General features: G+C 40.4%; 1 protein-coding gene across 1 annotated transcript; it reads left to right on the forward strand.

The window, feature by feature from the left end:
• The first annotated feature begins 236 nt into the window (after positions 1 to 236).
• On the forward strand, positions 237 to 24,943 carry oprd1a (opioid receptor, delta 1a). Its single transcript, XM_036145572.1, has 3 exons — positions 237 to 662; positions 20,651 to 21,006; positions 22,858 to 24,943. The coding sequence occupies exons 1-3, from the start codon at positions 430 to 432 to the stop codon at positions 23,385 to 23,387; spliced, it is 1,119 nt and encodes a 372-aa protein (XP_036001465.1). The 5' UTR covers positions 237 to 429; the 3' UTR covers positions 23,388 to 24,943.

Consider the following 24,943-nt stretch of genomic DNA (forward strand, 5'->3'; position numbering starts at 1 on the left):
GAACCACGTGACTGGGTGTCGACGAGTTCAAAGAGTGTCGTAACTCTCTCTAGACGGCGCTGGATGGATGGATGGATGGATGGATGGATGGATGGATGGATGGATGGATGGAGAAATGAAAGTATATATTTTCTATAGTCTTCATCCTGGAACTACAGTTCAACTGTTGACTTGTCGCGCGCGCATAGGAGAGCTGGCGCTCGTGACAGAGGGCGGACCTGAAGGAGGAGCGCACACTGACAGCGCGCGCACACAGCAGACCGCTGCCTGGAGCGACACATATATCTGTTCTATCAGGATTTTAGAGAAAGACATATTTCATACGGACACTTTCTACTACTGTTGTTTTTTTGTTCTTTCCTTTTTTATATATATATATTATTGCATTTAATCCCAACAATTACCACCGAGCAACTTTGTAAGGTGGACATGGAGCCCTACACGGTCCCTGGAGCGCAGCTCCCCCTGTCTGACCTGCTGTACTCCGTCGTCCCCTCTAACGGTACCTTCCCGGAGGAAGGCGAGCTGAACTCCACGGAGCCGGAGAGCCCAGTGAGGAGCGCGGGGGAGATGATGATCGCCGTGTCCATCACGGCGCTCTACTCGGTCATTTGCGTCGTGGGACTGCTGGGCAACGTCCTCGTCATGTACGGGGTGGTCAGGTAATTAATTACATGAACAGTAGACAGTTGACAGGTTATTACTTTTTTTTCTCCCCCGTGAATGCAAAATAACAATAAGTCCAATTTGGATTTCAGAAACAGAAAAATTACTTCAAGGTGACTGAAAGTTCCTGACACTTAAAAAATAGCAACATAATCTTTGAATGCGGTAAAAATCCAGCTTTTAGTTCGACCAATTTATTCACTGGGGACAATATCCCATTAGATGAAACATTCGCTTTTTTCCGTCAACCCCCCCCCCCCCCCCCCCCCTCCCCCCCGTCACATTAGGACAGCTTGTCTATAATAACTTACAAAGGTTGAAACATTCAGATAGCGCAACCTTCGACCATCCCTCTTTGCACAGTCTTTGTAGATGGACCTGGATGATGACGATGAAAGAAGGTCGGATTTGTGTTTTACGAACCATTTCTGGATCAATATTCTGCTGAAATGCCCCATAGTGCCTCATTCTCAGTTTATTGGTAGTTCATCAGATTTTTATTTAACATATTTTGTCATTTGAAAGAGTTCATAAATAGTCAAAAGGATCTTGGAAGAAGACACTGGCCCACAGCATTACACACGCTCCGCCTTACGTAACAGTGGGCAGGAGGTGCTTTTCAACATATTATTTATTTGTTACATGCCTTACCCGCTCTGGGTGTTTGTGACTGAAAAGCTCGACCTTAGTCTCAAATCAGACCAAATCAGACGGCTCTAGTTAAAGTCTCGGTGGTGCTTAACAGTTTCCATGCATTTACATTTTTGAAGGTGGAACAAAAAGGCCAGATATTTTCTGCCATTACTCCAAAACACCCAGTTGGCTTGCAGAGAGTGTCTAATGGTTGTTATGGAGATTCTGTGACCCTGATATGCAAATCTTGGCTGCAGTTCTTTAACAGTTCACATGGATATGTTTATTTATATTGCTCCCCTGCTTACTGTGCGTGGGGGGCAACATAAAGATGGGTCCACGTCCAGCCCACTGGGCAGTGGCTAAAAGAAGGTCTCTGTGTTCCATTACAGTCACCCCAAAGAAACACAAAATCCTGGAGTACTAATTAACCCTGACCAAGCTAAAATAGAGATTTCATTTGCTCAAAACTCTTCCAAAAGGATTTATTTCTATTTAAAATAGGCTTTCCTTCACCCACCTGATTAAATTCATCCATCCATCCATCCATTTTCCAAACCGCTTCTCCCTCATGGGGTCGCAAGGGGTGCTGGTGCCTATCTCCAGCGTTCACTGGGCGAGAGGCGGGGTACACCCTGGACAGGTCGCCAGTCTGTCGCAGGGCCTGATTAAATTCAGTAAAATTTAAAGTTGGCTTGTTTAAATTTTTTCCTTGTGAGATGATGCTTCTGCATTCAAAGGTGCTGCTGTATTTATCAAAACCCCTCACTCAAATCTCAACGGCCTGATTGATTTGATAAGGCTTGTGCAGGAAGTGAAAATAAATATTCATGATTTCAATCAGGACTCATTAAGTCATCTCTGTGTATTTGTGTGCATCCATTGGATTCTGGTGTTACTGCATAACTTCTCTTCATCACAAACAAGTGATTGCAATGTCACTACCACAGCCAATGTCTTGCTTTGCAGCAATTAATCGTGCCATTGTAATGCCAAAGGTGATGACAGTTGTTCTGTGATGAATTTAGGGCTGCAGTGGAGTCTTGGTTTTCGTTTGGGATTTATGCGCTATGATATGCATTTCTTATGAAAGAGCGTACATTCAGTGGAATTAAGATTCTGTTTAGAAACAGTCTCGTTTATCTCATTTTGATCAGATCTGACGGCAGTCCTCCGCTTGACTGATGTTGCCAGCAAATCAGAAGAGCAGGCAGATTTGTTTTCTAACGCCCCAGTCTCAGCGGTCAGGCTAACAGGAGGTAAAACAGCAGGACTTGGAACGAGAGACAAACTGCCAGGTTCAGCTGTCACTGTCATTGTACTGTAAATGCAGCAGAGGTCAACACCAGAAGCAGGAGAAAGGGAGGAAAAAGAAACAGTGGCGTTCTAAAAATTCAAATGTATAAAACGCTGCTACCCTTTTCGAGCTCGGAGTGAAAATTGTGTGTGAAACAAAACACATGGGACCCAAAGGCAGCGAGGGAAGTGAGACGGAGGGAATAGGAGACGTAGGAGAGAGGCTGTTAAAAGCATAGAGTCAAACGGTGGTCATGGCGCTGGTCAGGAAAAAAGGACTCATCACAGCCGGATCATGGTTAGGACTTATTGATCTTTGATCTTAAAAAGGACCAATCTTATTAATGTTATCTGAACATAGATTAAAAGTTGAACCAGAAATAGGACACATTTTTATCTCCTGCTTTTTCTTCTGATTCTGTGCATTTTTATACAATAGCTTGCTGGTTTAGATGACTGATGGCACCAGGGAGCTACATGCTCATTTAAAGGGTTTTTAATACATTGGATTGCAACTCTCTCTAATGTTGCCCTTGTTCTGATTACGTGTGATCAAAAATCTACGTAGTGCTACTGCATTTAGCTGGGGCATTGTAAGCTTTTCAAAAGGGAATGGTGGGGTGCAGGCACTTAAATCAGTTATGACTGGTACGGTACTTAATGCATCGTTGTTACACATAACATTGGAACTTCTCATACTTACTGAGCTGTGGGCAAGTAACAACCTCTTCTGAGTTCAATTCATCTTTATCCTTATCATGTTGGACATCTTCCAGTCTACCATCCAGTTGTTGGGAAAAAATGTGAATAAAAAAAAAAAAGGATGAGTTGGCAACCCTAGTTTGACATATTCCAATTAGGCAGATCATTTTGTCAAAAACATTCTCTGTTTACCACATTGAGCAAGTCCTAAGCCTCCATCATCATGGCCAATGTCAACAACCATGTAGAGTTTAGAAAAAGTACAGTATGTCCCCATAGCAGATTCATGAGGCTTTGCTTTTTAGTATACCATTAAAATGAACGCTATCAAATAAATATAGATAGCTGACAAAAAACACTTGTGGAAACTGCACTTTTCATTTTTTTATTTACAAGGTGAAAAACTTATCCAAAGTAACCTGGCCTTATGACTTAAAATTAGCTTGATGATCTGAAACATTTAGGTGTCAAGAACTGAACAGGTGGACCCAGTATTCAAGCAGGAAATATGTTTAAGAAGGTTTATTGTCAGGATAGGTAATGAGCTGAACCAGGTTGACAGACAGACAGTTCTTAGAGCAGTACAAGACAGAGCTCGTGGTCAAAAGTCCTTAGCCAAAAGCCGGGTAATCAAAGTGCAGGATAGTCCAGAACAGAATCCGAGCGCAGAATCGGGACACAGATCCAAGTTCAATACACTGGTTGGCTTACAGGCTAGATGGGGTCATGCAGACTCAGTGGTCAGGTAGCACGTCCGGTTTGGTACAGAACAAGCAGGGATAACAGACAGGGATCAGGCAAACTCAGATTGTCTTGGTACAGACTCAGGACAGGCAACACAGGAAAGCAGACAGAATCGGGCAGGCAAAACAGGTTAACAGGGATCAGGCTGGCTCAGATGTCAAGAGGCAAATCGGGTCAGTATCTACAGGGAATCAGAATGAAGACGCTGGGTAAGACTCACCAAATGGCTCGTAATAATCTGGCAGAGAAAGGAGGAGTGAGGCAGGTATAAATAGGGGAGTGAGCAGGTGGACAGAGCAGAGTGCTGATTACAATTGACAGGTGGAGCTGATCAGAGGACGGGTGGTGACAAGAAATTGACTGATTGGTTAATGTCTGGTGAGTGAGAAGAGAGCTGAGGTGGCTGATAACTGATTGGTGAACCGAATAACTAAAGCAAAGCGCAAACACATAACCAACACAAAACGCTAACTAAAACAGAAACGTGAATCGCAACATTAGGTGAAACAAAAAGCAAAAACAGAAGAAAACTGTTAGAGGGGAAATCATTTTTTCAAGCTCTGTATGCCCTTTGTTCTTATTTCCTTGGACGTTGCATGCTTTGCTAAATTGCACACAGATAAACCCATTACTCCTGAATATTTACCTATTTGTTAGGTAGTGTAATTAGAGAAAATAACATTTTAAAGTATGTTTTGCTAAAATCAATAACCTGAGTTTTTTTTTTATATCTGCATTCTCCTACTGTCCCTCTCAACCATCCCAGTGTATTATTTTTTATACTCTATAAAAGGCAGCACCTTGGAAAAGGCAGTATGGCCTCAGTGAACCTGTCTCCCATGTATGTCTTTCTCTTGATGGGCTGTACTGAAACGTAATTTCCCCCACGGGGGACAATAAAGTGATTCAATTCAATTCAATTGGTATGTGGTAGATAGTTCCATTTTAATGTGAAAAGTGTAAGTAAAGCATTTTTGATTTTTTTCTTTATCATAATGAGCTCTAATTACTAGCCAGTCTACAAAATATTTATTTGAATGTAGTTTTTTGCTAAACCATTCTAAACCCTCATTTTGAATCCAAAACTGTGTCCAGTTTTACTTATTTCTTTACTGGAACACTTTAGCCTATTTTATGTAATATTTATTTGTAAAGACTGGTACAATGCATGCTGCCATCTTATACAGAAATTAAAATCTACCTTTGTTTGACGCACCACTAATCTTCAAATATATATATAAATATATATATACATAAATATATATATACATAAATATATATACATATATATATATATATATATATATATATATATATATATATATATATATATATATATATATGTGTGTGTGTGTGTGTGTGTGTGTGTGTAGTTGCAGTTACAACACAACCATCATAACAAAGGTTATGGAAATAAAATTAAACATAATTTGAATTAAGTTGCAATAAAGTTGCTCACAACATCCACAACAGTCTGACTCACAATGTATGCAGCACAATCCAAAGTTTAATTTGATTTGCGTCTGATGACGAGAGAGAGAGAGAGAGAGAGAGAGAGAGAGAGAGAGAGAGAGAGAGAGAGAGGATGAGCGGGAGAGAGAGATGAGAGAGAGAGAGAGAGAGAGCGAGAACATTAGCTAACCCGCCCACAACAACACACCTCAGCTCCCGCAGCCCAACTACGGTTCCCTTGTTCTGTCTGACTTATGCGCTAAAACCGCTTCTTTAAAAATCCGAGCCTATCTTGGCACCGCGGCTCGCTAAAGCAGCCGATCTCGCGATGCACCAGACTTCTGAGCCTGTGAGTGCGGGCCGAGGGCTCCTGCAATTGCAAGTACGGTATTTCCCCCACAGACCACCAGGGCGGCCGAGAAAACCTTTGTTAGACCTGAAATGACTCATTTAATCATCCAAAACGGTATGGAACATAATAATTAACTGAAAAATGTTGCATAGTATGCCTTTAAAATGAACTGCACCTGTCTGAATCACAATGAAAAGTATTATAGCTCTGTGCGTGAACACAGTCAAGAAATCGCGTCTACCACCAATTTTCCCAGCAGCAGCGGAGGCAGCAGCGGTGTGGGCGTGCCATGAGCATCAGTGTTTGTCACCAGTTCAGAGTCACAGCAGCAGGAGCAGTGCTGTTTGTAGGTGCTGCGGGATCGACAGAGAGACTCAATTTAATCTTGTAAATAAAAGTTTTGCCCCAAATTAAATTTTCCCTCGACTGACGTAAACAACGTAAAGTCAGGAGAGTCCAGTTTGTTTTCATCTCCCAGATCCATTGCAATTCTCTCCTCTGTTGCTTACGATTTCTTTCTCTCACTTGGTTCATCTCCTCCTTCATCACTAACTTTGATCTTAGATGTCTCACCTACCTGACAGTTTCCCTAATTTCAGCCAATTGAGCATATTTGCAAGAATGAATGAAGTAGAGGTCACAAGCATATACAGCACAATGCATAAAAGAAGATAGATTCCTCTATATTTCATGTTAAAATGAAGTGTAGAAGACTTTTTCTAAGTAAAAAGATTTTCCTGTGAATACATATTTATTTATTTATTAAATTTACAGTTTTTGATTTTCATTTTTACGAAGGAAATGTGTATTTACACGTCTTTATGGTGTGGGGAAAAAACACTGTCAGACCGCCATTACATTTTTCATCTCACGCACCCCCTAGAGGTACCACACTTTGGGAATCCCTGTGCTACACAATCCAAATGGGTCCTAAAAATGATGGTTAGGAAGTGCTGGAAAAAACTTGTTACAAGAAGTCCATGTTTTAAAACATAACTGAAGGGTAAAAGATTATTTACAAGGTAAAAATATAAATAAATCAAAGCAGAAGCTTTTTTATTTTTAGTTTCTTCAGTACAGCTACATTCCTTTCCAAGAGGAAAGATTTAAATGTTCAACAGTGAGAGGCATGTAAAAGTGATATTCCAATCACAGTAGCTTCTTCTCCACTGGGGGTTTATATTGAATAGGCGGTCACTCTTCCAGCTTTTATGTCCTTGCAGTGGAAGCTGCACACTCAATATGGTTCACTCCCTTCTCTAAGGGCTGCTATGGGTAACAGAAATGCTTTACAAAGGTTTTGGAATAGAAGCAGAAAATTATAATTGAAAGAACTAATGAAAAGGATATTCTCCTCCTTTGTTCAAATTCTTAACAGCAAGCATAACATGTAGTGAACTGAAGACTGTGTGATAGAAAATCTTGATCATTTATGTGTTTAGAAGAAACCAACTCACCTAAATCAAACCAAACTCGATATTTGACCAAAAACAGTGAAATACTGAGCCAGATATTTTTATTGCTGCTGGTATTTTTATTAGATTAAATTAATTAGATCCTTTTAAATTATTTATTGTTTATCAAATGACCCTCAGTCTGTAAAAAGAAGCCAAGGAACTATGTACACACAAAACAAACAAAAGGACAAACAAAATGGTTGCAAACCATCATGAGAATGATTCAGTGAATCCTGGCTCACTGCAGATATAAGTTAGAGAATCAAAGTTCATCTTGAAGAATATGGAATGAGATCAAATTAGCTTAACTAACATTTGGTATGTGTTTCAAACCATGCACAATGCAAATCTTGAGGTAAACAAACTATTATTTGAGAAAATACCATTTTAGAGAATCAAATGATCAGTGAAAGTCATTGTCCTTAGGATATTATTTATTAATGCAATTATTTCTCCGGTAAATGATTAAGACTCGAATTGGTAATTTTGTTGTCCAGTTGTTACATTTTTTTAACCTTTTTTGGATTGATCAAGACCTGGATAACTGAGAATCTTCACCAACATATCACTAATTTATAAGACTTTTCAGTTCTATTCTGGTCATAATCAGCGGACCGGACAACACAAACATTAATGTCCCATTGGTGTATAAAATCCCTCTGAAAATAAAGTTTGTTATAACCATAAACAAACACTCAAACCACATCAGCAAAGCTTGGTTTCCAGAATACTAGCAGGTGTTTCTAAAAACACTGTGAAAACACAGATACAGAGGCTCTGTCTATCTGCTAACTTAACTCTTCCATAGTTTACTCTCAACACACACTTACAAAGCAGAGAACAGAGGAGCGCAGCTTTGCCATATTTTATTATTAGATGTGTGATCCAGATATTTATCCAAGTGGATTACTTCTTAATATCTAAGACAATCTTGCAAACACTTATCAAAACATTATTTGTATTTATTTTATTTTATTTATAAGGACATATATTTTTATGATTTACCAAATCTTGCAGATAAAGTTTAGCTTTGGTGTTGGCCGTTCATTGTAGTATGCATTCGCACAGCGGAGTGTTGTGTGGTGCAGCTCGAATGGCCCAGACCGAGACAGGACCATGTCAATGGGCTGTTGGTGAAACTAATATGAAACTAATGGGACGACTGTGGCTTGATGGGTTGAGTAGTCCTCTTGCAATCAGAAGCTTGTGGGTTTGATTCCAGCTTCCCCTTGTCACATGATAATGTGCCCTTGGGCAAGGCATTTAACCCCAACTTGCCTACCGAGCTGCGTTTCGGTGTACGAATGTGTGCATGTTAGTGAGTGTGATTGGGTAAATGTAGCTCTAGTGTACAGCGCTTTGAGTGATCAGTATGACTGGAAAAGCACTATATACGTTCAGTCCATTTACCATTTAATAATAGCTAGTGCTAGCTTACAGATCTATTGTCTGGGCGGTTTACTACTTCGCTGATGCATGTGAGCTTTATGTTGCTCTCAAACATCCCTGTCGTAGTGCTAGCTTAGCACTTAGCACCTCTATGCTCCCAGCTGTGTAAAATTGCTTTACCAGATTAAATGTCTTAAATAAGTGCAATTTATAGTCCGGTGGGACTTATGTAAGTTTTTTTCCTGTTTATGACACATTTATTGGGCCATAATGCGACTTACCTTGCGGAGCGATTTATACTCCAAAAAATATGGTACTTTGAAAGTCACTGATGGTCCAAAGAAGCAAACTGTCTTACATGTTTATGAGAAGAAGAGAAAGGCCTCAGTAGAAAGAAATTAGACCAGAGTGTATTTTGGGACATTCTTTTCATGTGATCCCAGAGGAGCAAAAGAGCCGGTGTAGGTGCCAGATCGGCTCGGGGCCCTGCGCCTTCTGATGACGTCACTATACATGATTGGTTTAACGTTTGCACAATTACGCAAAACATTGTGATTGGTCTGGACAACTTACTAAAGTAATTATAGCAGGGTGTAGATTTTATTCAAGAGCGGGATTGCGGTTTGTAAACGGACAATTTTACGAAGAAATTCTCCATGGTCCCTGCGCCTCCCGATGACGTCACATTACGGCAACGCCACTCAAACAAACTACATTGAGCCCGGGGTCTGCATTTGTAACGAATCAATTTTATTTAGTTATTTTGGTGGGGGGGTTTCTCAAAAGCTTCAGGCTTAAAGATGAACATACGAAATCTTAGCAATTCAAAATAATCAACCCACTTTAATTGATAAAAATGAGGTAAAATATTTAGTTATAATGATTAACAAGGACCACACTGAAAATATTCAAGCCATTTTACAAAGAAATCCACAAATATTTGACAGTTGGCTCAATTTTTGGAAGAATATTGTCACAATTTCATCTGGAATAATAAAAAACATGTGATCAGAAAGAACGACACAGTAAAAATCAGTAGAAAACGGAGGAATAAACGTTATTGATTTTAAAGTAATGAATGCCGTGATAAAATTAAAATGGCTGCAGACTTTTATTAAAAATGAAAAGTGTTTATGGTTTAGTTTCCCTTCACAACTTTTTTTTTTAAATTGGAGTAAGGAAATTTCTCTTAAGATGTAACTTCGATCCTGCAAAATTACCAATTAAATTGTCAGTCTACCACAGAAGCATTCCAAAATGATGTTAAAAGTTTTCATGCCTTGATTAAGTTACTGGAAAATAACCGTAAATTAACAAAATAAAATTGATTTGTAACAAATGGAGACTGCGGGCGTAACTGTTAGCTCAGACCGTTTGTTTGAGCGGAGTTGCCATATAATGACGCTGGTGAATGCACGCAGTTATTCAGAAAGGGACCGAGGCGTTTCTTAGATAAGAAACTGCAGGCTTATAATACAGTGGGGGAAACCCTGTAACAGAACATGTATAACATTTCCAGTCAGGCTACGTGTGTAATAGAAAAGGCAATTTAAAAAAAGATATATAAAAGGGCATTCATCAAACAAATATATTTTTGCTTTTTACAACTACATGCATCTACTTTCCTATGACTTACTCTGACACTTAACATGGAAACACTAAACGTGTTATGTTCTAAATATGTGTTTGACACATAAAGATCAACAAACTTCTACCTCTATCTCCCGTATAAGTAATCCTCGGCTTTAGTGTAAATAACCTTTGACAGCTCAAATGCTTACAAATAGTGTAACCACTATGATGCTTTGAGGTTGGGGTTGTTTAAGAAGACAGACATCTTTAGCAACCGTGTCCACCTAATCCTGATTTATACTAAAAGCACACCAATGATCAACTAGTTACCCACTGCAGAAAATAAATTAACTGCTTATAATTTTTTAACAATACCTTAGTTCACAATTTTTTAACTATACCATTAGAGATTAGGCCTCCATTAAAAGTATTTCTCTTCCTTGCCTAGTGTATCAACATGGTCTGTTACCATAGCAGTTTTCAAGCAACAGATAAGAGTTCAAATATTTTACTAGAACTAGTTTCCTAAGTCACCTCTAGTTATTGAGACGGAGAATGTACAATTCAAATACAAAAAAAATACAAGATAGAGCTACTGAACTGAAAAATCTACATGTGTACATGATGAATACCGTTTTTTTAAGAGTACTTAAATTAGATTAAAATAGTAACAGAATGGAAAAGGTGCACATAAGTAAACCTTTACAGGTGATGGACATCCTGAATTTTTATCTAAACCGAGTCAAATCGGAAGCTTTTATAAAAAAAGAAAAAAAAGAAAAAAAAAAAAAACACCCATACTTAAGTTGTTTCCCTCCTGCTGCATATAAATAAGCAGAACCTCATGAATTTTGGATTTTGGCCTTCACTCAGATGTGTGTTTAAAAACATTAAAATGGGTATGAGCACTATTTATAGCAGATCTGCATGGATCCTCACGTCAGTGTGGATTGGGGATTGGGCGGTTGCAATGGTAAGAGCCCTTGGTCTGATTGCCTGTGGAAAGGCTCACACTGACATGCCTGGGGATGGTCTGTTCTGTTATGCAGGGTAAGCCTGCAGTCCAAATCCCTCTGTTACCATCTAGATGTTCTGTCCACCTTGCTGATGAAGAAAACACTGGCTGTGCAGAAATTTAGAGGTATCGAATCAGAACGGGAGTAACAAACCTGTGGCAAAGAGAGCATGTAAACAAGGGAAGATGGTAATTTGTAGATTGATTCATGGTATTCAGAGAGGAGTGCAAACCCAACAGGGAAGGAGTTCAGGAAATCAAACAGTGATATAAGGAAGGAACACACGGAGAGCTTAAGACAAACTAAACTAAAAACTTCAACTTGAGGGTTAGGGTTAGGGTTAGGTAGTTGAGGGTTTGGTCAAGTTTGTGTGTATAAATTGTGTATGAAAGTGGGTGTGTTCAGAGGCACACTGTGTATTACCGTTTATGGGAAAATTGTGGTTAAGCAAAAGTCAAGCAATTACAGAAATATTTGATTTTTTTTTTAATTTTGCAACTTTATTTTTCTGGGGAATATTCATAAAATTCATGCTTTGTATTTTTTGGGAACCAGTTGAATTATTGATTTTATTTCACTGTAGTTACAGTATCACAAAGTGTTGCAGCCTGAAAACGTATAACATGAATAAAAGAAGCACTGCTCCTCCACGTTGAGAGGAGCCAGTTGAGGTGGCTCGGGCATCTGGTCAGGATGCCTCCTGGACGCCTCCCTGGTGAGGTGTTCGGGCACGTCCCACCGGGAGGAGACCCAGGGGAAGACCCAGGACACGCTGGAGGGACTATGTCTCTCTGCTGGCCTGGGAACGCCTTGGGATTCCTCCTGAGGAGCTGGCCCAAGTGGCCGGGGAGAGGGACGTCTGGGCCTCCCTACTGAAGCTGCTGCCCCCGCGACCTGACCCCGGATAAGCGGAAGACGATAGATGGATGGAGTGATGGATGGATGGAGTGATGGATGGATGGATGGATGGATGGATGGATGGATGGATGGAAAAGAAGCTCTGACACAATGCTCCCATTCAGACAAATGCAGCAGGCATATATTTCCAATTCTAAATTATTTACAAAACCAAAATTGAGCTTTAATGTTACTGTCAAATAAAATATAACACGTAAAAAACAAAACATCTCTCTCTCTCTCTCTCTCTCTCTCTCTCTCTCTCTCTCTCTCTCTCTCTCTCTCTCTCTCTCTCTCGCTCTCTCTGTATATATATATATATATTATATATATATATATATATATATATATATATATATATATATATACACACATATGGGGCTCAAGCGGAAAGTCAATTAAAGAAACTCTATTGCCTACCTCATCCAATCAGAGACTAATTAGCCTCTGACGTAAGCCAATCAGCTTTGAACTGCTACTCCACAAAGCCAATCAGCATCCTGGGTTCATCTTAAAAGAATTTCAAATCCACATCTCAGCCTTCTACCCAGCAAGCAAGTCGTGGTTGCGCAATGTCTCATTTGGACTCTGATGACTTGATTCAACCCACCTCCTTCCCCTTCTCCACCATCATAGCAAGCTCCATCTGACTTCCTATGGTGCTTCTACAACCTCGTCCCTATGAGAGAGTAATTCCTCCCGGACTCTTACTGCATACCCTGTCACATCTTAATCGGTCCAGCAAAAGACCGCCATGTTAAGCCTGGTTCTGCCAGAGGTTTCTTCCCAAAGGGAAGATTTTCCTCTCCACAGTCGCTTCATGCTTGTTCATCATGGACAGTTCATGCAAACCTGTGTTTATCCAAGTTGGTCATCTATCTTTCGGGTCCCCAAGTGAAGCATTGGTATCAGCTCACGCAGTCTACTGGATCCCACCAATTCAGCTCAAGCAGATCATCTCGCAAACCAGCCTCTATGGACTAAACCAACTTCATCTATCTCCACTCCACCACCAGTTTATAAGCTATAGCTTAGCTAGATTTATTATCAACTACTTCCACTACAGGAATGTCTTGATGACATTAACTTGGCCTCTGGTAATAAAGTAAAAAACCTTGGTGTTGTTTTTGACCAAGTCATGTCCTTTAAATTTCATATCAAACAGGTTTCCAGGGTTTCCTTTTTTATCTGTGGAATATTGCCAAAATTAGAAATATCTTGTCCAGGTGTGATGCTGAAAAAGTAGTCCATGCATTTGTTACTTCAAGGCCAGACTATTGTAATTCTTTACAAACAGGAAGTCCACAGAATACATTTCACAGATTCAAAATGCTGCAGCAAGAGTTCTGATGAAAATCAACAGGAGGGATCATATTTTCCAATTTTAGCTTCCCTTCATTGGCTTCCTGTTAAATCAAGAATAGAATTTAAAATTCTCCTTCTAACGTATAAAGCCCTTAATAATCAAGCTCCATCATATATCAGAGCTCTGATTACCCCGTATATTCCTAACAGAGCACTTTGCTCTCAGACTGCAGGTCTGCTGGTGGTTCCTAGAGTCTCTAAAAGTAGAATGGGAGGCAGATCCTCTGGCCGGCGGGCGGGGATCGCGCACCGCCGGCCGCCCGCCACCGCAGATGCTGTCACGCATTTTCCCCGCCCGTCCACCGGGCGATTCCCACAAACGCGTTCGGCAGCGTTCCCCCATTACTCACAACATATCTGGTGCAGATCGGTCGTTGCAGCGAGGAGATACAGCCGTTGGATAATGATAATGCATTTGGCCACCGGACCGGACTAAATTGTTCGGCGGGACGGAAAATTTATACCGATTCCTGGACGGTGACTACAAACAGAAAAAAACGGCCGCTGACGCCATGAACGCCGAGCAGGAGAAAAACAACGACTTACCTTCCTATCAACTCAGCCCGTATTCCAGTCTTTCCGAGCTCTCGACACTCAAGCTGAACGCTGGTATGTTGTTCCACAGTTCTACCAGTAAAAGGGGCGTCTGGACATCCTTTTGTGAAAGTTTAACAGCTGAAAAGTCGGTCATATAGTTGTGTCTGTTGCATGTGTAACGGCTGGTTGCTACCTGCGCTCTCACACTGTTTGCCCAACCTTAGCGGCAAGGGGCGTTGCTCATAAGATGGTGACGTCACGTGCGTGGTACGACATTTAGATATTAAAATCATACACCAAATAATATTCTAATGACATATTAAAATTATAGCCTAATGATTTAAAAAAAAGTCGAGTCTTTTTTTTAAATCTCATTCAGATCATTTTTCTCAGAATGATCTGAATGTAGGAGTCCGAGTCCAAGTTCGAGTCATCAGTGCTCAAGTCCAAGTCAAGTCACGAGTCTCTAAATTTAGCTAATGACTCGGACTCGAGTTCGAGTCTCGGACTCGAGTACTACAACACTGGTAGGCAGTGACGGACTGGACGGTCTGGCATTTGGGCAGATGCCAGAAGGGCCCCTTTCGCCCTGTTCATTGTAGGCCTACATTATCTCTCGGCCCACTAATAAGCCAAATGCCTCTTGGTTCAGTTTTTATGCATATTAAAGTTAGAGTTCAACACCAATGGGGCTACAAACTTGCGTGTTATTTCAGTGCATGTGAAGTTATATCTGTGTGTTGCGGGCACGTGCACGCGCGTGCGTGCGCGTGCGTGCGCGTCCCCATGTGGGCCGCAGATTGGTGAAAATGCCAGGGCCGTTTTTTAATCCCAGTCCGTCACTGATAGTAGGTACACCTGGTCTGGCATTCTGTTAACTGTGACATCATCCAGGGAAGACAGATCATGCGCTATTACCATAAAACATTGAAGGATTCCTGGATCAATGTGTGCTTCTGTGCTTGTTTGTCTCTCTTATTGTGTCTCTGCTCTGTCTTCTGTAACACCCAGTCGGTTGAGGCAGATGACCGTTCATACTGAGCCTGGTTCTGCTGGAGCTTTCTTCTCCACTGTCACCTCATACATGCTCAGCATGAAGGATTGCTGCAAAGCCATCCACAATGCAGACAACTGTCCACTGTGGCTCTACACTCTTTCATAAGGACAGAATGCTGCTTGTCAAGACTTGATGCAATCTGCTGGGTCTCCTTAGATAGGAAACTTTTTGATCAATCGGGAGGATTCAATGGAATTTGACTTTATAAAGGGCCTGTAGATGGGCTGCACCTTGCCCTGGGTCTTTCTGCATGGAGTTTGCATGTTCTCTCTTTGCATGCGTGGGTTATCTCTGGGTACTCCGGCTTCCTCACACAGTCCAAAAACATGACTGTTAGGTGTTAGTTTGTGCGTGAATGGTTGTTCGTCCTGTTTGTCTCTGTGTTTCCCTGCGATTGACTGTCGACCTTAAGCAGGGTGTACCCCACCCATTGATAGATAGGTACCAGCACCCCTTGCGACCCCAATGGCAATAAGCCATTGGGGTCGCAAGAAAATGGATGGATGAAGTGCCTTGAGATGACATGTATTGTGAATTGGAGCTTGAAATCAAAACCCACCCAGAGTTCTTACCTTTATTGCAAAATCCACTGATGGCTCAAAGGCTAATCATCTGAACACTGAACTTACTCCACTGACCAATAATACCAGTAATACCAGTGTGAATTGTGATCAGTACATAGTTGAATCAAATTTCTCTAATAAATGCTATGAACCAATGATGAAATGATGACGTTAATAGGTTAACCCAAAAACCGCAGAGACCCAAGAACTGTAGAATTTACTCCAAATGCACCCAAATTATGTCTACCAGCGCAAAGCAAATTGTACCCACAAAATAAAAATGAAAACCACACAATTGGGCAGAAAAACACCTAATTTGGCAACACTGATCGTGACATACAGATGCCATCAACTTTCTGTACAATCAAAAGTTAAGACCTCCAAAATGATATGTGGTCTTTAAATAATTTTTTAAATATTGCATAGGAATATGGTTTACATGGTCGAGTGGCTCTACCCAACCCTTACATCAACAAGTTCAATGTGCAATGCAAAGCTTTTGATTCAGTGGTACTACCACTGGACTCTATACCAGGGGCGCCACCAGAAAAGATCATCACTGCCAACTTGCCCTCTATTCAGGACTTGTGCATTTCCAAAGTCAAGAAACATCACTGCAGGTCCATCTCACCCGCTCACAGCATGTTGTAATGTTTCCCCTCCGGCAGAGAATCGTACACCAAAACCAATAGACTCAGGAACATTTTCTTCCCACAAGCCATAGTTCTAAGGAATAGCTGACTCTGACTCACAGTATCAAAGAACAAACAAAGAAAAAACTCCTGTGCAATGACCCAGTAATTCTGCCTCTATTCAGCCACCTGTTTACTGGCTAACACTTAGCACTTATTTATTAATTATTCTCTATTTCAGTGAGGTTCATATTGTCGTATTGCATATACTGTATCCCAAATCCACCTACCTTATGTACATAACCCTGCATATAAGATTTATTCCAACATTCTCTGCACTCACCACCACATTTGTTTGCATGTGTCTGTGCTGCTGTACCTCACTTCCACCTCTGACATGTACATAATAACAAAAACGGCAATAATTTACTCATGCATACTTTGCACTCTGCTCATATTTATTACACATTTATTTATCACGTTATTATTGTTATTGTATAAGTAAGCACATCGTGAGCATTGTACAATCCAGAGTCATATTCCTCCTATGTGTACACATACCTGGAAAATAAAACAATAAAGTGGATTCTGATTCTGATCTTTCTAGTAAACCCCCAACCCACCCTCTGCCAACTTTTTTAGTACCTGTCTAGACTTTTTATATTCACTGCCTACTTTTTTTTATGTGTCCTGTCTGGCAGTGTAGCATTAAGAATTACTGTCTTGATGCCAAAGAGAGACCAATAGTGGAGCCTTACTGCTTTCGCCATAGTGCTCTGGTTGATTTATATATGCAAAAAGCTTTATTAGATTTTATTCTGGGACTATTAAAATGGCAAGATAGAAGAAATAGAAGAGAAAAAGTTGAGACAAAATGCTAAAAGGGAGAAAAGGTAAAAGAAATAGAGGGGAGAAAAAGGGGAAAGCAAGATAACATTCACTGTATACTTCTGAATAACATGTCGTTTTGAAAGCTCTGGAGGATTCTGAATCCTTACATGCAGAGAATTACATTGATATTGGCTTGTTTTTTTTAAAAGCATTAGTTCCGTCTACTGAGGTAAAAGGAAAGCACAAATATAGTCTCGTTTCAATCCTCTATAGAGTTAATTTCCAGTTTCCGTCACCCGTGCATTCATCATCGCTGCTAAAGTGAAAGCACAGTGCAGGCATATTTATGTGCTCTCTCTCTCTCTCCACTCTATTCCTCTGTCCTCCAGGGCCAGATTTGTTTAGTCGGTGTCTTGCTTTGTTTAATTTTAACGCACATTTAAATTCAACATTTTATGTCATTCACATTGACCGTGACTAATTTAACAGGTTTTAGACATCATACAGTTTTTCTTTGTTTTGATTATTTTCTTTAAAAGAAAACATAACGCTTTTTTTTTAAATAATAAACCATGAGCCAACAAATTGAACAAATTGGGTACAGGGTGTTCCAATTTGCTCTAACATAATCCGGGGTGTCTGTTTCTTAGCTTTCCCAGATTTATGGATCAAAATTTAAGCCATTAAACAGTTCAAGCTCAGTCAGACTAGAAAAAAAGCATCTGGGAGCCTTATTTTCAGCTCTCGCCACAGATTTTCAACTTGAAGTAGGACCTACATTACATTGGAGCTCTGGTTGTATATTTCAAGGTTATTGAACTTGTGAATGATGAAACTCCACCCCACTGTCAAGTTTTTTGCAGTCTGGAACAGGATTCTTCTTTTCCTAGATTTCCCTGTAGTATTTATCTTCATCCAACTTTCGTCTCCATGCTGAAGAAAAAGATATTTGCCTTTCTTCACCAGGGAGATGTTTAACTGTTTGGATGTTGTATTGAAGGTAATTTGCCACATTGTGTTTTTAATTGAGGCCAAAAAGTTCAGGTGTCATCTGACCGCAGCTTGTTTGTTCACACAGTTGGTTAGTCCCCTACATGGGTTGTGGCAAACTGCTGCCAGGAAGCAGACGTCATTCCCATTCATGCCACAAGCTCATGTACTCTGTTGGCAGCATTTTACCACCCTGGTGCTCTAGTTGCTCTCTTTTCACTTTGCAATCGCTGTTTGTACACTGGTCCATCTGAAACACTGTCTCCCTATAAGGATCCTGTTGAAATGTTATCATGGTGATAGAGTTTGTGACTGGTGTACTCCCATCATAAAGTAGTTTGTAGTTTCTCTGCTGTTCTGATGTCAAACAAGAAGGGTTCTGACAGATAAAGCAGTAACTTTGCACCTGCCTGTAGAGACATAAACCAGGAAAAGATAAACATTCTTCATCTCTTATACAATATACACTTGTCCCCAAAATATTAGATTTAATAGAAGTTGTTATTATTATAGTGTGGAATGTTTTATGTAGCACCATGACCCTACACCTTGTGCAATATCAAAAGTCTTGTCTCCCACCACTTGTAGGTAAGACTCACACTCCTTAACTCCTGTACCACAGCTGAGTTGTTAACTTTGCGATTCTTTCTAATCCAGCTAAACTCCTGCATTCCAGGACGAACGCGATGTAAGTCAGGGCTGAGATATGTACACCAGCCTTTTGCTTTCACCATGTTTTAATAGCTATTTACCAAGCCAGGGTACAAACAGTACCTGCAGCAAAATGGCTACAGATTTAGAGAGCTTATTTTCTCCTCACCTTTTCCATTTACTCATGATGTATAGGCTTGGTGTCATAAGGCTGGAGTCTACAAACATCAGCCATTATTTCCTGAACACAAGAGGAGAAGGTAGCTCTGATACAAATATCTCTGTGGTTTAAGGGAATCAGAATCAATCAATTTTGATACATGTAATCCTTTTTTTCCCAGGTGCCAAAAGCTTCTCTTCAGGTGCCATATCAACACTTTTAAACAGGTTGAGCTAAAACAACAAAAATAGTAAGAGAGTACTTAGTCCAGTTGTACTGTTTCCATTAAATCAATGCAATCACGTTATTTACAAAATGTTGTTTCACACGATACTGAAAAGTGGTACCCAGCTGCTGTTGCAGTTTCCACCTTTTTATCTTTCTTTGTTTTTTTCTATATCTGTAAATGGCTCGGAGCATTACTGTCATATTTTTCAAAAAAGCAACAAGCAACAAATCCAGAGGCTTCTTGTTATTGGAGACTTGGAGATCCTAGCGTAAAGGGAATCAGGTACATGTGTGGGCATCTCCCCTTCCCAAAAGCCTTCAGAGGCAGGCAGGTGCTTTGTCCTCAAGCAGCCGTCCCTCCCAGCTGCAGTTAGAGCAGGAGAAATTCATTTGTTTGCAACCAGACTGCTAGTAAATCGCTAATGCAAGAAGCTTATACTCCCTGGGTGGTTGTTGTTGTTGTAGTAATAGGCCTCTTCATGAATCATAGCCTTAAAAAAAGTGTCCCTTTTGGTTCACATTTGCCCATCCTGTGCTCAGAGGAGGGATGGAATGATAACATGAAAGAAAATTTGATGGAAGTTCATTTCTAGCTTAAACATACTTGGTGTATTTTCCACTCACGTTTGTCTCTATCAGAGTGACACGTCCATGGCAAAAATTAGGTGATTGTAAGTTAGCAACTTGTGGTGATGTTTTGGACAGCTAATAGCTGCTTCCTCAACTGAGGAGTTGGCACCACTGGTTAGCAGCACAATGTTAGCATTGTTAAGCTAATTATTCAGATGGTCTTTTCTGACTTTGGGTGTCACTTAAAACTGTGGCACTTTGAATATTTGAAATCTATTGCCCATCTCCAGTCCAGTAAGCGCAAATTCACCCACGGGGGGACAATAAAGGGAATTCAATTCAAAAAATGTTTTAGTTTGTGTCAACATTTCCTAAAATCATGTCAATGTCTGGGTCTTATATTTTAAGTTATAAAAAAGCTTAGACAACATACCATAACAGTTATGTTAGCAGAGAAATAGTACAAAAATCTTTATTTTGTTGTTGTTATTCTAACAGAAGCCTAAATAGTATTTATGTTCATCTTTAATCACATGGTAGAAAAAAATTTATTCTTATATCTGATATGGTTGTTCACACATTTTAGCTCATGATATTTTTGACTTTGGGAGTTTGCTGTATAGCCTTTGTTTCCATTTTAGAAAGACCAATGTACAATGACCCGTACATCCCTAAATAAATGAGCCAAAGTGGTGCAGCACAGAGCATGAATGTCTTCATAAGACATCACAATGTGCTCTACAGTAACATTCTTCTCCGTCTAACCCCTGAATGTTAGCTTTTATCTTGGATCAAATATCTTCACAGTCCACTTTTCTAAATGATTCGATTTGCATTGTAACTCAATCTGCTTGGCTTTAATGTTTTTTGTTTATTTTTGCGACAACCAGATACACCAAGATGAAGACTGCCACAAACATCTACATCTTTAACCTGGCCCTGGCCGATGCCCTGGCCACCAGCACGCTGCCTTTCCAGAGCGCCAAATACCTGATGAACACCTGGCCCTTTGGGGAAGCCCTGTGCAAGCTCATCATCGCCATCGACTACTACAACATGTTCACGAGTATCTTCACCCTCACTATGATGAGCGTGGACCGCTACATCGCTGTGTGCCATCCTGTGAAGGCGTTGGGCTTTCGCACGCCGGTCAAGGCTAAGATGATCAATGTCTTGATCTGGGTCTTGTCGTCAGCAATTGGCGTGCCCATTATGGTTATGGCTGTGACCAGAGTGACAGAGGCGGGTGAGATTATGGTCTCCTTTACTATGCCGTTCATGACACCCACATTTAAAGATATTTTAGGTTTCTTTATGTCTAAGTTATTGCTATTTTTAAAACGATATTGTTTTAATTAGATTATTTGTTCATGAAAACATTATGCTTCTCATGAATTTGTGCATATTTGTTATGTTATGATTTACAGCTAAATGCCTTAAAATCCAATCACCCTAAAAAAATCTTTTGATATGCATTAAAGATAGACAAAAAAGCAATAAATGAACAGAGTGGCCAATATAAATCAATCAAAAAGATAACCAGGTGATTTTGTAAAGGTGTTTTGTTAAAATATTGAAGCAATAGTTAAATTCAGGAAGTTATATAGTCCTGTGTGTTTGTGGTGAGAATAAAATGAGGTCAGTGCTGATGAGAAAAAATAAATAAATAATTGTTTTTATATATTTAAGACATGAAACAAAAGTCAGAAGTCACAGTACTGTTGTTCTGCCATTCTAAAATGTTTGTCACCATGGTAGTACTTTAAATAAGGAGCATTTACTACAGTGGTGCTTCTTATCAACCTTTAAAAACAACCGAAACAAACTTCCGGTATTAGTCTATGGGCCAAAATCTGTAGGGTGACTTTTCATATAAACTGTCAGGGAAACTTTCTTCCACCGGGAAAAGTTGCTACACATAGCAGTGATCTCAAAACACAAATGTTCCCACATTTTCACTTGCACATTAATAGGTTATAGTCGATTAAAAAATCTAAACTGTGGCCCTCTGGTCCAAGAGGTCACGTGATTTGATTTTTGCTGCTCAGCCAATCAGATCGCTGTATTGTCAGCTGAGCGAGTTCAACAGTTCATCATGGCTGCGCCCGTAAAGGATTGTAAACATTTGTTTCCAGACGAAGAAAGCCCAATAATAGCATTTTCTGGCACCAGTTGGCAAAGATCTTCATGGCAAGGAAAAATAAATAGCCCAGATCATCCATCATTCATTTTCTAACACACCTATCCCTATTGGGGTCGCGAGGGGTGCCGGTGCCTATCTCCTGCTGGCAATGGGCGAGAGGCGGTGTACACCATGGACAGGTCGCCAGTCCATTGCAGGGCAGAAATAGCCCAGACTTTTGCCCAATTTATATATATTATATATATATATATATTCAAAATTCTTCACTCTAAGGCAACTAAAATAAGAAATGGCAAATGTAATTTGCCTCTATTTTCTTTAAACTAAACAGGAAGGTTTGAAATTACAAATCACTTGACAGAACATATTTGTTTATAGCAACAAGCAACAATAAACCACAGGTTAGCTTAAATACACGGGGGTTGAAAAATTACATGAAGAGGAACTAGAGAACAACAATATTGAAAGGAATGGACGACGGGGAGGCGGAGGATGGTTGCTTCCACGATGTCCATTCATTTCTGATAATGAAACCCTCGAAGGGCATTATACCATGGTCACCTAAGAAAGAAAGAAATAACTATTAAGTTGATTATTAATACTGTAATTTTTTTTTCACCGCTAAAATCGTAAGTTTTTCACAAGAAGTGGCTGAGAGAACTATTTAATATCTCTAATTGTGATGCTAAGCCAAGGTAACCGGAGTCAACTGTCTTGTTGTTCCCAGCTAACGTTTGAGCCAGTGCAATAAGTTACAATCAGGCTATGATATTCACCATGGTATAATAAATATTACAAATCAGTAGTTTAAGAGACATAGAATAAGTGACAGTTAAGGGATTGTCATGCCTTGTAAGTGCCCACTGATGATTTATGAACGATGTGAAGCTAAATTAACCAACATCGGGTGAGCTTTCTTGCAGTCTATCAAACCGCTTATTTCCTCTCTTTCAGGTAACATCGCGTGCATTTTGAAATTCCCTGAACCTGACTGGTACTGGGACACCGTGACTAAGATCTGCGTCTTTCTCTTTGCCTTCGTGGTCCCCGTCATGGTCATCACCATTTGTTATGGCCTGATGATCCTGCGTCTGAGGAGCGTCCGTCTGCTCTCGGGCTCCAAGGAGAAAGACCGCAACATGCGGCGAATCACCCGAATGGTCCTGGTGGTGGTGGCAGCCTTCATCGTCTGCTGGACCCCCATCCACATTTTTATCATGGTGCGGACAATGGTGGACATCAACACCAGGAATCCCTTCGTAGTGGCCAGCTGGCACTTGTGCATCGCCCTGGGCTACACCAACAGCAGCCTCAATCCTGTCCTCTATGCATTTTTGGACGAAAATTTCAAGCGGTGCTTCAGGGATTTCTGTTCGCCCTGTCGGACGCGGATGGAGCAGAACAGTGTGACCAGCGCCCGCAACACCACCAGAGAGCCGGTGTCTGTCTGTGCTCCGACGGAGGCAGGAAGGAAGCCCGCATGACTAGCAATGGAGAGAGTCCCCCATAGCTCTAACACGAGGAGGATCCATCAAGACCTGCAATCACAGGATACCCTGATCTCCACAACAGAGTTTTGAAGGTTTGCTACACGGAACAACACGGTCGAGGCACGCATTTTCCCCAGTGAGGAACAATATCTGAACTTAGGGTGTTTCTTTTTTGCATGAAATGCCAAGCAAACAGAGTGATTTTGACAGATAGTCCAAAATCCATGATGCTCCAGGAAAATTTATGAAACTGTTGGTTTTCAGCTTTTAGCTCAGCGTAAGAGAGCGGTAGAGGTCTTGAGGAAAACAGCAACAGCTGGTACACACAGAGGGAAACATTTTGAATGATTGCTTGGGCAAGATGAAGCATCCACAACAACAAAAAAAACATTTCAGTGTTTTGGACGTTGACAGATGAAGTGAGAAATAAACGAAAGACTAAACCACTGGGTCAAATAAGAAGGTCCCAACAATCTGTGCCAAAAGAGAACTACTGATTAGAAGAATTAGAGGGATTTCAGAAGATATTTAGAAATATGATCAGAATACATTTTTGGTGGATTTTAGCTTGGATTGGAAACAAAGGAAAATACGTATCAAAGAACTAATGAGCTTGGATTTGGGATACCTCCTTTTTTTGTCTCTGCCTTTTGTGGTATGAAATCTTGACAGTATTCAACGGGCCACAGGGGACCACCATTAGCACCCTCAACCCCAACAATGCTTAACGCAGTAGTCCAAGACCTTTGATGCTGTCTGTGATGATCTGTTATATTATCCCACAATGGTCAAATAATAACAAGAGAAATCTGTCATCAGTGTCGCTTAATATCTGTTGGACACTTCAGAAAAGGGGTGTAGTATTCATTAATGTGGTGACTCACTCTGGGAAATTCACCCCCCTCGACGGACACCATTTATGGAAGCCTAGATGATTATAATTAATGATGAAGTCACCTTAGCACATATGGCTTACAGAAGTGGTTATATAAAAAGTCTGATCGAGTTCTAATGCAGGTTTTCTTTAAAGCATGTAAGATTTTTCCTTACGTTATGTATCTAAATTATGACAATTCGAGAGATATTGGGAGGATATAAAACACATCTGAACTATTATGTAGGCCTGCAAAATTATTCATCTTTTTTCACATTTTTGTTGCATTATAACCACAACCTTCAGTGTATATTCGTTGGGTTTTATGTGACAGAACAACACGTCTGAAAATTTCACGTGAAACACATTTGTATTCAGGGAACCTGAGTTAGTCCTCGGTAGAACCACCTTTTGCTGAAAATGCAGCTGCAAGTACATTGGGATATGTGTTAGGGATGTATGATATATAGGTATTAACATCGGTATCGGCCACCGCTAGTAATTTTTCAACATATTGGTATTGGTCCGATAAGTGAAACTGGGTGGATATTAACAGAATCTAGGCCGATGCTTATTTACAACTAGTTGCCCTTTGTGCCTGTGTTTCAGGAGGGGAAGGGGGGGATGGTCATGTGTTTTTTGTTTGGTCATGTGACAGTGACAGTGATGCATCGCA

Source organism: Fundulus heteroclitus, chromosome 13, assembly GCF_011125445.2.
Source record: "Fundulus heteroclitus isolate FHET01 chromosome 13, MU-UCD_Fhet_4.1, whole genome shotgun sequence".
In the NCBI taxonomy this organism is placed as follows: Eukaryota; Metazoa; Chordata; class Actinopteri; order Cyprinodontiformes; family Fundulidae; genus Fundulus; species Fundulus heteroclitus.